General features: G+C 40.4%; 1 protein-coding gene across 1 annotated transcript in view; it reads right to left on the reverse strand.

Annotated features, from left to right (window-relative positions):
• Positions 1 to 17,514, reverse strand: part of PTDSS1 (phosphatidylserine synthase 1) — an 84,037-nt gene that overhangs the window by 38,809 nt on the left and 27,714 nt on the right. The window contains exons 2-4 of the mRNA XM_023725917.1: positions 16,234 to 16,325; positions 4,869 to 4,913; positions 1,506 to 1,630 (exon numbers count right to left, since the gene is read on the reverse strand). Of these exons, the coding sequence (XP_023581685.1) occupies positions 1,506 to 1,630; positions 4,869 to 4,913; positions 16,234 to 16,325 (262 nt within the window). The remainder of the gene's footprint in view (positions 1 to 1,505; positions 1,631 to 4,868; positions 4,914 to 16,233; positions 16,326 to 17,514) is intronic.

Here is a 17,514-nt window from a genome sequence, read left to right on the forward strand (position 1 = left end):
TATTTCCTCATCTGTAAAATGGGGATGTTAACTCCTAGCATGTCAGTGAGGCACGCAGCACAGTGCCTGGCAGAGTGGACACTTAACAGTAACTGTTACCATCCTCATCTTCATCATCATCATTATCATTTGTTGTTGTTAGCTGCTCTCGAGCCAGCTCCGACTCATGGCGACCTTAGCTATAACGGAACAAAACACTGCCTGCTCTGTGCCATCGTCATGATTATTTGTATGGTTCAGTCCACTGTTGCGGCTGTTGTGTCAATTCATCTCATGAAGGGTTTCTCTCGTTTTCGCTGACCCTCTACTTTACTAGTACACCATCCTTTACCAGTCTCTTTCTTGTAGTAAGAAACCCCAAAAGAGACTTTGCTCCCTGAAACTTTTAAACAATTTTTGCCTTCAGCATCTCCTTTATAAAAGTTAAAGATAAAATAAGCGCCATTCCAAAAAGGGTCTGACCAATCTCAACTACAGTAGAATGATTACTTCTTGGCCCTATTATTAAGTCCCTTCATGTTATTTCCTGTCTTTTAAAGCAAACCTGTCCATGGTCCAATATGCCTGTTTTCCAACATCGTCAAGTTTTTCTTCAACCTGTATCAAATGTTAGGCATAAAAAACACTGGAAAGGAATAGCATTAAAAAATAAAATAGTCTCTTGACTAAGAGCCAAAATACAGAGTAGTTTTAGCCAAGCACAAAGTTTTTCATGGTTTAATAAATAAATGAAAAATGAAATGGCCTAAGTAATTACAAATGGCCCCTTCATGGCAAGCAAGTGGGAAGGATCCTGGCATCCGGGTGTGGGGGAGGGTGCTGATGACACTGAGGGTAGCAGGAGCAACCACCATCACCACGGACCTTGTGTGTGTGTGGTGGGCCTTGCAGATAACACAACTGCATATAAAGCCAGTAAAAAAAAAAAAAAACCCAACTGCCACAGAGTCAATTCCAACTCACGGCCACCCCCATGTGTGTCAGAGTACAGCTATGCTCCATAGGGTTTTCAATGACTGATTTTTTGGAAGTAGACCACCAGGTCTTTCTTCTAAGACACCTTTGGGTGAACTTTAATCACCAACCTTTTGGTCAGCAGCTGAGTGTGTTAACTGTTTCTACAACCCAGGGACTCCATTTAGTTCATGATAACTCCCCAGAATAAGTATTATTATTTCCATCTGACAAAAAGGAAACAGGCTAACAAGTACTCTGCCCAAAGTCCTTTAGCTAACAAGTGACAGAGGCAGAATTCAAGCCCGAGGCTGTCGGATGGTAATGTTCACACTCTTCCTACCATAACCCTCTGCTCCACGAAAGGGTTCCATTTCCCTGGACTGTATTACATGTGGAAAACCATGCACTTCAACAACTTGCTTAGAGATCTGGGTTTTAGATATCTACACAGGAAATGTGGAGAACGAACAATTTACAATGTAAACTCAGCTACTCCCTACACCCAAGAATCTACTGCTTTCTCTAAGAGACCGTTGACAAGTACATACCATGATATCTGCTTCCCTGGTGGCATAGCGAAGATTTGGATCTAGCCAATACATTATAGATTTCACCTGCTCGAAATTCAGGAAGAGGAGGAAGACCAGGAACAGGAAGTAGAGCACACTGAGTCCTGAGGGAAACAAGGACATACTCAAGTTCAGGAGACATCCGATTGTCAGACACAAAACACGCATTAGACTCAACAGCTTACTGCCAAAAACATGCTACTATTGTAATGTACTCTGCTGAGACCCTTATTACAATCTGATATTTTCTTTGATGACAGAGTCTGACAAACGGTCCTAACTCAGATTTAGGGGGAGGAGTTTAGTAAAAGTCTGAGAAAATGATGCTTAAGCTGAAACTCGAAGGACCAGGAGACAAAGGGTGTGTGGGTGGGCGTGGAGGTATGGATGCAACATCAGTGTGCAGATAGGTCCCTGAAAAGTGAAATGTCTAGGATGTGACACACACTGACATGCTGGCAGAAAGGGGAATGGAGCCAGAGGGCACTAAGGTGACAGTCAGGGCCAGGGAGAGCAGGGCTGCAAGGCCATAGCCAGATTTCAGATTTTATCTTAAGTGATGTGGAGAACGCTTGAAAGGTTTTCAGTAGGGAAATAAGATACTCTAGGTAATTTACAAAGGTGACTCTGGCTGCTCTGTGGGTACTGGACTGGAGGTGGGCAAGGATGGGTGTGGACGGCCAAGTCAGGGACTATTTCAGTGGACCAGAGCCCTTATCCAAGTGTTACACTCCGTATTTGTCCTTGCAGGCATTATTCTAACATATCATCATAACTGCTACTCTAAAAATCACCCCCAATAATTTAAAAAAGAAAATTACTATAATGTACTTTTAAGAAGGTATAGTGTAATTCATTTTAGAAAGATGTGAAAATCAACAACCAGTAGCTTTGCAATGTCTCCTGTGAAACTGCTAGAAGGACATCTAGATACCATGAGACAAATGACCTTGGATCACGGAACCCCATCCAAATTTGGCTCAGCACTAATCTCCAACGAGCTGCTCCAGAGAACATGCGTGGCTGGAATGAAATTCACTGTGACCACTACAGCACCAAGGATTCCAGCAGGGCCCGCAGGGGGCCCAGGGGAGGCTCCAGAGAGGTGTTGCTGACACAATCATGCATGCCAGGGGCCCAGGGGACACACACTGTCAGGCTTGTTGGTATGAGAACCTCCTTTTAGGTTTACACTTATACACCAGCTACTTTTATGGATTTTCACCTTAAACGTCTCCACCATACCTTTTAATTATGATCCTTTTGAAACAATTATTTTAGGACAGAAAGTGTCTGTGGAGCAGAGATTCATCCTTAAACTGAAGTTCATGGTCACACTGGATACTATATGCAGAACTGTGCATGAGCAAGCATATGCATGTGTACTGAGAAATGGTCTATAGTTTTCATTAACTATCAAAGAACTCCATAAGCCCAAAAAAGGCCTCAGGTTAAGAAATAAAACTGCCCATTATATACATGGATCACGCGAAATAAGAAAAACTCAGATATAACCAGGAAGCCCAAAGTAACTTATAACGTCAAATAGCAATATTAAGTCTGTGAAATACAAATATGATGCAGCCAGGACTATCTTTTTTATAAATGTAAATGAAATCACGTCCTTCCTCTGAGGAGAACTCTCCCATGACTTTCCACTGCCCTGAAAGTCCGTATTCCTTAGCCTGGCCCACCAGCCTTGTAGGCTTCAGTCTATGTCCCACTTGGTGACCTCTCTTTTACTACTTTCCCCAGGCCCGTTACACTCTGCCCACAATGGCCTGGAATTCACCAAGCTGTTTCTGGCCATAGGACTATTTCAGGAGCCTTCTCCTTTGCCTGGGATGCCCCTCCACCCCAACAACTATCTTTGCACAGTTTGATCCTTCTTTGCAGGCAGGCTTCAGCTTAAATGTCACCTACTCAAGCCTTCCCTGACCACCCAAGCCAAAGCACCACTCAGTTACCATCAACTCATGCAGTTCTAAGTAACTTCCTAACACTTAGCGACATCTGATATTTTTGGATCATTTAATGATTTGTTCTTTACACATGTCCTCCTTCCCCCTGACTGAAAGGTCAGCTCCTGGAGGGCAGGCTCCTGTCTGTCTGTTCTCTCCTGTGACCTCAGTGCCCAAAGCAGTACCTACCACCCACAACACTCAGTGAGTATCTGCTGAATGAATGACAGAAAGTTTATCAATGAGTTCAAAGGGACAACGAGATTTATCTATGAGCTTTGAAGGCTGAAAGGGAAAATAGGCAACCTTTAGTGAAATATCAATTTTTAGAGTCCTTTTACATTGTCACATGAGATTTGTATTTGTCAAATCTAAAATAATTCATTTGATGTCTTATTTAGGCAAGACAAAAGCCAATATCCAAATAGACAAAGCTTTAAACATTTATTTTAAATCCTTCCAGGTGATTTGACTATTTGGACTAGAAAATCAAGTATAAACAACACATCCAATATTTATATTAGATGCTTATCACTAAACCTTAATTAAACTGAAAAAATGTCAAATATACATTTCTTACCTAATTTTGAGCCCTAATTCTGAAAAGGAGTTGAATGACTGCCTCAGGTAAAAACATAGTACCAAGATATCTTTACATTGTTTCATTTGTACAACATTAATAATACTGGCATGGAGTCCTTGGGTGGAGCAAACGGTTAAGAGTTTAACTCCTAGCCAAAAGGTTGATGGTTTGAATCTAGCCAGAGGCTCCTCAGAAGACAGGCCTGGTGATCTGCTTCTAAAAAGTCACAGCTTTGAAAACCCCACTGAGCAGTTCTACTCCGCACACATGGATCACCATGAGTCGGAATCGACTAGACAGCAACTAGCAACTCACAACAACAATCAGACAGCAGAAAATAAGGCTACTTTATTAGGGCTCTTTGTCTAAAGGCTTCTCCCTTTTCCAAGCTCTTTCTCATTCATAAGGCTGAAGAAATTGGACTGCTGAGTTTTCATCCCTTCCGGGATACTGACAAATGTACTCATAGGCTGCATCTGAGCTTGTGCCAGCAAACAGCAACATGAAGAAGCATACAGTGAAAAGAGCAAAACAAGTGAAATCCTGTGTATGTTATGAGACAAGGGCACAAGAAGGAGTATGTGGAGTTGAGAATTCACTTGTAAGAGCAGTGTAAGTCATCACCAGGGCTTTATTTTATGGCAAAGAATTTTAACTAAAAAATATATATTAGGAACCCAGAAAGTAAAAAGCTATAAAATTTTAACTATAGAGCGGTAAGTAAAACTGCTATACTTATATACAGAAAAAAATCTTAAAAATATATATATATTTTCAAATCTACTAGTGGAAACTCACCAAAAACCATTCTCCATAAGGCTGGATGAGGCCTAGTAAAAGGACCTGCAGAGAGATAACATTATGGAATTAGAATGAATTGATTTCAAACAGAGAAAACAAAAAGTAAAGAAAGCACTACTGATCTCCACACAGACAAGGATAATAAAATGCTTTCTAAGGTTATTTATTTATTTTTTTTAACATAAATAATTTGAGGTCAAAGTCTAGATTGAAATTTTTCATCAACAGGGTAACAAACAGCATTACAATCCTAACAGGCAGCACTTTCCAAAATATCAGGTTTTGTTTTTTTTTAAAAAAAGCTTTTCCTTTAGAACTCAGAACATAATTTCCCATGGAAACAACGTTATAACAGTGAGTAGGTTACCAGGGTAGCCTTTAAGTTTCCATAATACATACTGCAACTTAACAAGTGAAAGCTCCCAGCTACCTAGGAATCCGGGGTTCTGGAAAGCCCAGCTGTGTGAGTGTATAGAGACAGAGAGACAGAAGAGAGAAATACTGCGTGATTTGAAAACAAGTGGAGTGGTGAGCGACTGGAAACAAACCCTTTGAGCACTTAGCATGTTAGTGCAGTGGCTTTTGATCATGACTCGTGGTAACAAAATACCCATTACAGGGCAACCCAGTTCAGGTACACACAGACTCCACACAACTGAAAGAAAAGTGTCTCAGGACAAAACTTACCTTACTACAAGTGACACACCAATACTTTACTTTCTCTTCTATTCTGTTTCATTAAAACAAAGACAAAAGAAGGGTGGGCCTCAATCCACTAAATCGATTTACCATCAACTGAAGGGTTATGTCTCAGTCATCTAGTGCTGTTCTAACAGGAATACCACGAGTGGATGGATTTAACAAAGAGAAATTTATTCTCTCATAGTCCAGTCGGCTACAAGTCCAAATTCAGGGCATCAGCTCCAGGGGAACACTTTCTCCGTTGGCTCTAGAGGAAAGTCCATGTCATCAGTCTTCCTTCGGTCTGGGAGCTTCTCTGCACAGGAACCTCAGGTCCAAAGGACATGCTCTGCTCCCAGCACTGCCTTCTTGGTGGTATGAGGTTCCCATGTGTCTCTGCTCACTTCTCTCTTTTATATCTCAAAAGAGATTGCATTAAGACACTGATCTTGTCAACTTCATCAGTATAACCTCATCACAGTGACAGAACAACACATGAGGAGATCACATATAATCTCATCATAGTGGTAGAGTTCACAGCACATAAGGACATCACATCAGACAACACAATCATACAATACTAGGAATCATGACCTAGCCAAGTTGCTACCCACATTTTTTGGGGGACACAATTCAATCCATGACAGGTTATAAGGCAAATATTGAAACACTGCTCTAGTGGGTACCTGTCCTATTTGTAGCTACCCCCACCTTTTGAACAGCCTGCCTGCATTTGGAGAACTGCCAGCGTTATGGATCCCACATCCCCAGGGGAGACGCTAGAGCTTGTTTCCCAGCCTCCTTTATAACCAGGGCTTGGCCCTTCAGTTGTACCCGTGCCAGACTTGGCCTCGGGAGCTGGTGACACCAGAGGTAAGTATGGAGCGTGCTTCCTCTCTCTCCCTCTCTCTCTAGCACTGGCTAGCAGTGTCATAGCGATGACGTGGAGAACCTCACACTAAGGTGATGGTGCCACTGGTGACAGTGGAAGTGGCAGTTCCATTAGTCCACTGCAGAAGTGAGCACAGCACAGACTTTAGCTAATGCTCCCTGCAGCCCTTTCCTCATTAGACCAGTTCTGGGTGTGGTGCCTATTCTTAGAAGCTAAGCTTGCAACCTGTTTTCTAGCCCTCTCAAGGATTTTGTGAGCCAGCCAATATCCTTTAATAGGGTCTTCAATCAACAGAGTCAGCTTCTGTTGCTTGCAACCTTGAAGTCTGTCTGATGCAAACATTACATTTTAATTTTTATTCTAGAACTCATTCTAAAATTGCCTATGTCTTCCTAAAAAGACTACTTTGGAACATGTTAACTGCTTTCTTATGAACCAAATTCATATTATGAAAATCAATATGAGTATCTCTTACCATCCAAATCTATTCAGTTCCTGGGTTTAGACACTGAGAGTTCAGAAGACGAGTTAGGTTAAAGAGGGATTCTGCATTATCCATATTAATTTGGTTCCTGAGTTATGGATGGCACGTAGTGAGAGCTCATGTACTAAAGGATTCATCTAAAAGTTTATCCAAATCTCTTTTGAGTTCTGATAGCAAGGGTTCAGACAGTAAAGAATACCTGTGTTTCTTGTTAATCAGCTGCTTTTTTTCTCAGAAAAGCACAGTGAAGCATATAAACCTGAACCCCCTTCCAGGGAATAGTAACATGGTTACTCTTCTTCAAAAGTCATTAGAAAATTGAAGGCTAACACTGTCATCTTTAAGTGACTGTCTTTTTCTGTGTTAGGTTGATGGCTGTTTACTTGTCACCATGAGTGATTTATTTGATGATGGCTGTCTGGTAACTGTAACTTCATCAATACCATTAAATAACCTCAGACATAACATGGGACCCCAGCGTTCTCTATGGTTGCCTTCTAGAAGGTCCAACTCTAAAATTTTAGGGCCAATTATCTGGCTTGCAACAGAATTCCACACCCAATCAACACTTAAAATCATATGAATAATGTTATTCTCAATAGTAGTAATAATTACAATAGTAGAACTTTCCTGAGCTCTGACTGTGCCCCAGGCCGTGGGATGAGACCATACATCATCTTTTATTTCTTCTGACAACTCCATGATGTGGTGCTATCAACATTCTAACCTTACAGACAAGGACACTGAGGCATTAGCAGCTTGCCCAAGGTTACACAGTGAACAGCGTTCCACCTCAGGTCTGTCAGATTCTACACCTATGTACTTCCTTGTAAATGCTATCAGGCTCTAGTCAGCTCAGGAGGAAGACAGTGCAGAGGGAGAGTCTAGGGGTTTGCGCTAGGGCTGGTTACAGGACCAGGAGAGCAAGGGAAGAGAAATAATAAGCTAGAGGTGTTTAGGGTTGGCTCAACAGGAAGGAAGGGAATGGGAGAGGGTATAAGACTCATTTGCTTTAACAATGTGGAATCCATAAGCAAGGTCAGGAAAATCAAGAAAGACAAGGGAAACAGAACTCCTGGGAAGGCAAGCAGGGGATTGGATGCATAGAAGAGATGAATCACTTTTGCCTACAAAAGGCCTTAGAAAGTAAGATGACCCTTTCAAAGCCTCAGATCAGTAGCTAACTTCAAAACCCAATCCAGGCTTTATTTTGGTCATCCACTCTGCCTCCTCCCAAATTGTAAGGCTTGTTACAATCCCCCCCTTCTTCCTGAGGAGAAACCTTGTATTTAATACAGTATTTTAAGAAGTACATTCTACTAGCATCATTTACTAACAGTGCCATCTCAACAATCAAAAACAGTAATATCGCTAAAGTTATTATTTTACTTTTTAAAAGTCAAGGATGAGGCTGGCATTCTTTTACATTATAAACCTTGAGACTTATGTCCACGTTGCCTAGATTACCCACATTTGGCTACTCCAAGAAAGTCACCTTGAAAGATCCTCAGAGTGAGGGGAAATGCAAGAGGGTAAGTAAGCCCTTGTTTCCATGGCAAGAACCTGCCCGGGCATGTGAGTGACTCCTGCAGCGTCCTGTGAACATTCACCCTCTCTCAATGCCTTCACCATAGATGGTATTTCCCAACAGACTGTTTTCTCAGTGGTCCTGTAAATGTAGAATTCTTCTTCTTTCTCCACTGTTACAGTATGAGATTGAGGTTACTAGGTGTGCTCCCATTCTGGCATGTTTCCCATGGGGGGGCGGGGATTCGTGCTTTTCATCTAGACTTTATCTCTAATTTGATTGGTGGTTCAGTGGTAGAGTTCTCACCTTTTATGCAGGAAACCTGGGTTCAATTCCAGACCAATGCACCTCAAATGCAGCCACCACCCATCTGTCAGTGGAGGCTTGTGTCTTACTATGATGCTGAACAGGTTTCAGCAGAGCTTTCAGACAAAGATGGACAAGGAAGAAAGGCCTAGAGATCTACTTCTGAAAATCAGCCAATCAAAACCCTAAGGATCACAATGGTCTGATATGCAACCCAAATGTGAAGATGGTGCAAGGACTGGGTAGTATTTTGTTCTGGTGCATGCGGTTACCATGAATTGGGGGCTGGCTCGGTGGCAGCTAACATTGCAACAAGAGCTTGGCTCTTCAGTTCAGTTGCTCATCTCCTTATGTAGGAGAAATGGTGAAGCCCTCTTGGGGGGGCAATGGAAAAACAAACGCTTTTTTTTGTTCTGGACAGTGGTTTTTCTTAGAAGGCACATTTAAAAGCAAAACATTTTATTCTCTTTATCAACCTCCAAATACTACAATATATAATTTTCAGTCAGATATTAAGAGAATGCTTAATTTCAATAGGAATAGAAACCAAATGTCTTTGTCATGAGATGAGCTAGCATTTAAAATACTACCTCGGAAATTAGAAAATAAGATCATTGTTTGAATTACTAGAAACAGTTATAGATTAAAAAAAAAAAAAAAAAGTTGCTGTCAAGTAGATTCCAACTCACAGCAACCCTACAGGACAGAACAGAACTTCCCCACACGGTTTCCAAGGAGCAGCTGGTGGATTTGAACTGCTGATCTTTTGGTTAACAGCCATAGCTCTTAACCACTGCACCACCAGGACCCCAAGTTACAGATATGAATAATCAAGTTTAAGAGACTTAACCTTGTTGTTGTTAGCTGCCGTGGAGTCGATTCCGACTTAACCTTAGGGAAGTATAATTCTTTTACCAAAAGTCAGAAGTTGCCTCTCCAAAAGCTACACATCTCTACCCTCTGGCCAGAGGACCCAGGGAAGGCTCTCTTAGTCAGCTTCACATCTTGATTATTATTAAAATTTTAATTCCTCTAGGAAACCAAAGAAAGGTGAATAAAATTGTCTCCAAGCAAATTTCAAATCTAATAAAGATTTTTTTGCCCCTACCCCCAAGAAAAAAGTAGTGGATCAGGGATAGAGAATGGAAGAGAGCAGAATATTTTTAATCTATTTAAATTCACAAGACAGTTAGTGAACCTTCTGGGTTTCATTCAAACCTTGTGGAGATTTGTTAGCATTGTCTTAGCTTAGAGAGGTCAAATGAGGAGGAAGGGCAGACAGAGGATAAACTTAGTAAAAGAAAGAAATACCAGTATTACACTCTCTTGAAAATACCCTAAAGAAATGCTGGATTGTGTTTCTCACTCAGACACGTAAAAGAGAGGGCTAATTACATTAATTTTTTTCCTGACAGATTCATTACTTGAAATTCAACATACATTTACTAAGAGTCTACTGTGGGCCAGGCACTAAAGATACAGATACAGTTCGGCTGTTTTTAGCAGGGCAGGGTGGAAGGCGGATGAGGTTCAAAGAAGCCCTCAGAAGTCAGAAAAGTATAGCAGCAGGTCACCTGTTGAAAGAAATCTCATAGCCAACTGGAGGTGCAAATAGGTTCCTAAATTCCACTCCAGTGATATAGTGGTATAGGTAAAATGACACGTACACTTGAGTGTCAGCTGTTACAATAACACAGAGGTAATACTTAAAAAAAATTATCTATACATATCTACATCTATCTGTATGTGTATATATATCTATCTATATACATATGTATGTATGTGTATGTGTGTGTGTGTATATATATATATATATTTTAAGGAAGCCAGAAGAGATGACAGAAGACAGTGGGAGAGGAGAAAATGGCAGAAGAAAAGAAGCATCACCTCGGAACCTCTCCCTCCTCTCTACATGACATAAGAAAGAAACTCTAGAACTTAACCCTGTTGCTCACCCAAAGAAATTTTGTTTGCCTGTCAACCCCTCCCCCATATTACTCAAGGGTAAATTCTAAAGCAATTGAGATAATCCTAGTCCCCATTTATTTTTTCCATCAACAAACACTGACTGAAGGAAGCAATGTGACCCAATCTTAGCCAAGAAATGTACAGGCAAGTCTATCTGCTGAAGAGTTTCTGGAAAAGGTTTCTCCACTCTTAATAAGACACACAAGAAGATGACCTCTTCTTCCACTGGACATTGTACACCATGATATGTCCGGAACTATGGAAGACATTTCAAGATCATCTGGGCAGTGGGACAGAGGAGAGGACCAACATGCTGAAGATAGCAATGAAAAAAAGAGGTAAAGAACCTGGGTCTTCACAAGTCCCTGAGCTGCTGAATTAACCAGCCATTCTACCTCAGAACTTCTTGTTATATAAGAAAATAAGCAGTTTCTTTCTTGTTTAAGCTATTTTGAAATGAGTTTTATGTTACGTAAAGCCCAAAGCATCCTAACTATATAGAATCTTATGGAGAAGGTCAAGAGTCTTCGTTACTTAGACTCTGTACAAAAAGCATCCCCCAACCCTCTTCCTGCAGGAGCACCATTTCCACCACATAGCACATATGAATTCACAAATAAGAGACATATGGACACAATCACATTTAGGCCTATATGCAAACATACAGGGCAGTCTGTATTAGGTCAAGGATAAGTGCATTTGAAGCTGCCAAAATGGAATCATTCTGGGAATGAACATCTACTGCAGGCATTTTTCCAAAACTTCCTTTGAAGGAGAAGGCAAATTTTGGGCTCTGTTTCTCCCATTCATTTTCATTACTTAATTTGAGAATATGTGCCAAGGGTGGGGAGAATGGAAAATAAGGTGGTAAGACGGGCATGAAGAGGTGTGTATATTCCACTCTGAGAAGCAGCCACCGGCCTCATGGCTCCTGGAAAGGCCTGCAGTCTGGGCACTGGCTCTGTCCACAGCCCTGAGCACCCTGTCCCAGTGGCCATTCCAATTAAGGGGCTTTAGCTCCCCGTCGTCTCTACTGCACCTCCCAAACTCGTTGCTGTCAAGTAGATTCTGACTCATAGCGAACTTATAGGACAAAGTACAACTGCCCCACAGGGTTTCCAAGGAGCGCCTGGTAGAGTCGAACTGCCAACTTTTTGATCAGCAGCCAATCTCCCAAAGTCACCTCTAATTTAGAAATATTCAGTAACAATATTCTTTAACGTGGAAAAATTATAGCTTTACTACTCTTACATAAAGTGTGAAGAAGTGAACCTTCAGAAAACAACCTCGGTAGACATAGCACGTTTGTTTTATTCAAAAGAAGCCCTTAACTAGTCCCTTCCCTGACTACAGTACCTACCTGAAATCTTATTTTTGGAGTGTGAGGTGTGTGTGTGTGTGTGTGCAGGTGTGCGCAAGCATGCGTGCACAAGTCTGTATATGCACATGTGTGTGCATGTGGAAGAAGGATGGTAAGGCAGGAGTAGACAAGGAAAAGAAGAAGGTAGGGAGGTTCAGATCAATGTGGTAGCCACTGCCAGACCCTAACAACATGTGAGCAACAGAGTAGTATAGATACAACCACCTCACACCTTCGGCAAGATCCAGAGCCCGCTAGGTACAGGTACCTAAGTTAAAGCTGGAGACCGACAGACAGGAAGAAAAACAGAAGGTGACAGAAATACATTACACTGGAAGATAGAGACAAAAACATATCATAACAGACCTAATTTATGACCACGGTGACACCAAGTAAAGGAAAATGCAGGGGCCCAGGGCTCTAACACCAAGCTGACATTAGATAGCTGGGTGCCCTGGGTTTCAGCTTTCCCAAGTGTAAACTGAGCAGGCTGAACTAGATGAGCTCTATGTCCCCCTCTCACCCCCACTTGGTATGCATCACAGTATCCACACAGCCAGGAGGAGACAAGCATAAAACAGGCTTAAGTTTTTTCTTTCCAAAAGGAAAACAAAAGCATAAACCCACAGGAGAGACTAAGCAGGTTAAACAGACTTTGAAGATTAAGAGGATTTCATTAGGGAATATAGGAAAAACCAGCAGAAATCATACAAAATGTGAAGTCAAACAGATTTAACTGCCCAATATTCAGTGCCTTTGGTACCTTATAGAAAACATCTGCTAACGAAGCCCCAAAACTTAGCTCCTGCTAAAGCTTCATTAAAGGGACAGCTACAGATGATTAGACTATTGAGACTAACCTTTTAGACTCCTCAGACTTCCAAAATGGCTGTAGACTCAGAAATAGCAGGGGAAAAAAAAAGAAAGAAACCTTCAAAGCCACAAAGAAGTAACCTCTGATGATGGAGCACTGAGTTTTGGTTTATGCTGAGAGAAAAACTGCATTGATTAAGGGTAGGGTTGCACAGCTGATTAATTAACTGTTGTCAATAAGCTGTACAACTGTGAAAAGCTGAATTGGCAAAAGTTGTGTAATAGATATATTTACCACAACAACAATGAAAAGAGCAGCTGCTTAGGCTGTTTATGTACAACTAAATATCTCATGGAATTTGGTTTCTTGATTTGGAAATTTAGGGTCACAGTTTCATGGGACATCCCAGTTAACTGGCCTAATAGTGCTTCTGATCTACCACCTAGTTCCTTGAGTAGTGGCTGGGGTCTTAAAGTTTGCAAGCAGCCATCCAAGGCACAACAATTGGTCTCTATTTGTCTGCAGCGGCAGAGGAAAGAGGAGAGTCAGGGAATAGGAGGAAAAAATGGAATGTGTGGCTAATAGCCTCCATAGACAATTGCCTTCTTTGCCATGAGACCAGAAGGAATGGATGACCTACCATTACTGAACATTTTGATCAAAGATTCTATAGCAGAATCTTGATAAAAAGGGAAAAAATGCAGAATGGAATTTCAAATTCTCACGGAATCCAGAATTTCTGGAGCCAGAGAGGCTGAATGAACACCCAAAACAATTGCCCTGAGATAATCTTTAAACCTAAACCAAAAATATCCCCTAAAGTCTTCTTAAAACCAAACAACAGTTTAGCTTAACTAGTAAACACAACTGCCTTGAGCACTGTGCTCTTTTTAGAACTATATGGGATCAAATTGCCAACAGCAATTCTTGAAAGATTAGATAGAAAAATTAGGAGCCAGTGAGTTTATGTTAATGATGGAGGAATACTTTGGAAAAGAAGGGTGAGAATGGTACACAACTTGAAGAATATAATCAATGTCACTGAATTGTATATGTAGAAATTGTTGAATCGGTTCTGCTGTGTATATTCTCAACAATAACAAACAATTTAAAAAATTATAAAAAAAAAAAATAACCTCTGAGAACTAAGAAATTAACATAGCCAAGGAAAGCTGAAGACTTAAAGAATATACCTGATACCTTTGGAATGATCAGTTTCCTGAGCCTGGACTGTGCTCTGATAAACTGATATGGGGAGAAAAATGATATAGGACAGGAAGAGAAGGGATAAGAAAGAAGTAGGAACAGAGGACACAGGCCAATAATGGTTACAGCTTCAAGTGATGACAGAGAAGCAAGGAGCAGACACTCAAGAGGATACAGAGGCAGAATGGCTAAGGGGAGGGAAAGGAAGGAGAGGGAAACAATCACTACTACCTACTTATCTTTTCAAACTTCCAAAACCTGCCCTTGGGACTTTGGTGGTGGTCAGCCTTGTGCTAGTATCTGAACTGAGATAGAGCTCACCATCTCCTTGCTTTGAGCTGTAATCTTATATCACCTTGGTATGAAAAGGCCAGGTTTCATAGATCAGGGGAACCACTCAGAGCCTCTGGTGGTACCAATTTGTATATAATCCTTTATGCTGCAACTGGCCACCGACCCTGCGTTACAACATGGCACTCTTGATATGAGGTGGGCAACATAATCTCCAAATTCTCCTTTAAATATAAAACTCTAAGATTGCTCTGTGTATGTGTGTGTGTGTGTGTGTGTGTGTGTGTGTGTGTTTGTGTGTGTGTTGGAGGTGGAAGGGACAGAAAAGATGGCAAATAGCTACTTGAACTCTCTTTTAAAAAAAGAAGCTACAGCAGCAAATAGCCAAAAAGCTATTTGACACTGTGGGCTTTTCCTAGAAAACAAACTCTATAGCAGGGTCAATATCCATTCATTCTACAACCCATCCACATAACGTACATCTTATCTTCATATCCCAATAACTGTGCACTACCAGAACCTTCAACCATCACGGAAGGAGCAAACTATGTTTGTACTATCTGCATGAAGTATACAGGTTTTCATACTTTAAAAGGTTGTCATTGAAAAATTTTAATGTAAAAGTTTGAGCAATTGGAGAGCTAAACCAAGCTAGCCAAATAACTTGGCTATCTAGAATGACTCATTCCCTGAGGGATTCAGAGAGCCATGATTTTCCTGAAGGTTTCTTTCGTGATTATTAGACTACCAGCAAAATTCACTTTCTTGCAAACATAGTGCTATACAAGTAAGGATACACAACAAAATTCTACTGCTACCATCCTGAAAGCCTGAAGGCCTTCCTATGGTGTATTTACAAGTAACAATCAGTAATATTTATAATGAACTTATAATATGACACATTATGCTCTACTAAATAACATGGGAGGGTATAGAAGAAACACAAGTTTTAAAGCGTGGTATTTAAAACCCCAACAGGGTCTACGGAGCATAATCCATCAGAAAGACCGAAGAATAATTTCAAAGCAGCATAAATGTAAAAGAAAAAGGATATAAAGAGTGAGAAGTGATTACAGAGAACAAGTGCAGAATATTCTAGGGAGAATGTACTGAAAGGGAATAAAAAAAAAATAAAGCAACTTGTAAGGGACAATTAAGAAAAAAGAGATGAATTTTAAATAAGACAGAATACCAAACTTGTTTTTTTTTTCAAAAAAGGCTTTGCCTAACTATAGTCATGATGGGGTGTAAAATTCACAGTAATGATTATCATTTTTTTTTTTAACCTGATGATGAAAATTCATATCCCAAATGCATAATCAGTAAAGAGAGTTTATTGTGATAAAAGATGACTCAGGACAACAAATTATTGAAGTAATACTCATTACAGCATTGACTGCATCCTTAGCGAAAAGGAGGAGTAACTCAGCAATAACAGAATATTTTATTATTCCAGCAATAACAATAAAAACAGCAAAAACAAGAGTAATAGATGAAATTTATTGAGAGCTTACAGTTTGTCAGTCACTGTTCAAAGCAGTTAATATGTATTAATTCAGTTAACCCTTGCAACAGTACCTACTGTTATCCCATTTTATAGAATAGAAACTGAAGCACAAAGAGGCTCAGGAACTTCTCTAGGGTCACATAGCTAGGAAGCAGCAGAATGGGCAGTCTGCCTCCAGAGCCTGTGCACCCCTGGCCACTACAAAAGACTCAGATTTTTTTTTAAATTCTGTTTTCTAGTTCCTTCTTCCAGATGAAACACATCTTAAAAACACCAGAAGGGCACAATGCACAGAAGAAACGAGATAAAGCATTATATTACTTACCATTGGGAAAAGCTAACACACTGATGATAAGAAAGAAGAAAATAACAGACAGGATGCCCTTCCAGATGTTGTCTTCTGGACCAGAATCATCCCTGAAAATAGAAAAACAACACTGAGAATTCTTCAGATATAAATAGTAAACCTAGGAGTCAGAGCTCCATGTTATAAAACTGGAGGGTTGCTAACTTTTTGTGGAGCAAAATCATTAGCCACACAACTTATTATTCACTATCATTTCCTAAAATAATAAAATCTCATAATAAAGTCTAGTTCTTGTAAGAAAGGCAATTGGAAAGCTTACACACCAATACACTCAGGGCAACAGACTCGGTTTCTTGTTTTTTTTTTTTTGGTTCTTTAAAAAAGTATCAAGGAAGTCAAAAGGTAAGGTTCATCTCGGGGAAATGCCTTTTGCTTTTAAGACTAAGGATGGCTTCCATGAAGTAATAGAACCAAAGTACCAATACAGGTTTTGGCAAAGATATTTTTTAGGAATCAGAAAGGAAACATGAGATTATAGGGAAGAAAGCAATCAATGAGATTATATAATAACTTTTTTCTTTTGATGGTGTCTCAGTTATCTAGTGCTGCTGTAACAGAAATACCACAAGTAGATGGCTTTAACAAAGAGAAGTTTATTTTCTCACAGTTTAGGAGGCTAGAAGTCCAAATTAAGGATGCCAGCTCTAGGGGAAGTCTTTCTCTCTCTGCTGGCTCTGGATGAAGGTCCTTGTTTCTTTGAGCTTCTGCTTCTGGGCGATCTTCATGTGGTTTGTCATCTCTCTTCTCCAATCTCTGCTTCTTGATTGCTTGTTTAATCTCTCTTATATCTCAGAAGAGACTGAATCAAGATACACCCTACACTAATCCTGCCCATTAACATAACAAAGACAACCTATTCCCAAATGGGATTATAACCACAGGCATAGAGGTTAGGATTTTACAACACGTATTTTGGGGAGACATAATCCAATCCATAACATTCCACCCTTTGGCCCCCAAAAAGTCATGTCCTTGCCACATACAAAACACATTCACACCATCACATCATCCCAAAAGTCTTAAATCCATTCCAAGTTCAAAATCTCTCTTCTGAATCATCTATATCAAATATAGATGAGACTTTAGGCATATTCCATTCTGGGGAAAAATTCCTCTTCATCTGTGAACCTGTGAAATCTAGAATACAAGTTATCTGTTTCCAAAGGACAATGGTGGAACAGGCACAAGGTAGGTATTTCCATTACAAATAGGAGAAATTAGAGGAAAAGAAGGGATAAC

The sequence above is a fragment of the Trichechus manatus genome, unplaced genomic scaffold (genome assembly GCF_000243295.1).
Source record: "Trichechus manatus latirostris isolate Lorelei unplaced genomic scaffold, TriManLat1.0 scaffold00009, whole genome shotgun sequence".
In the NCBI taxonomy this organism is placed as follows: Eukaryota; Metazoa; Chordata; class Mammalia; order Sirenia; family Trichechidae; genus Trichechus; species Trichechus manatus.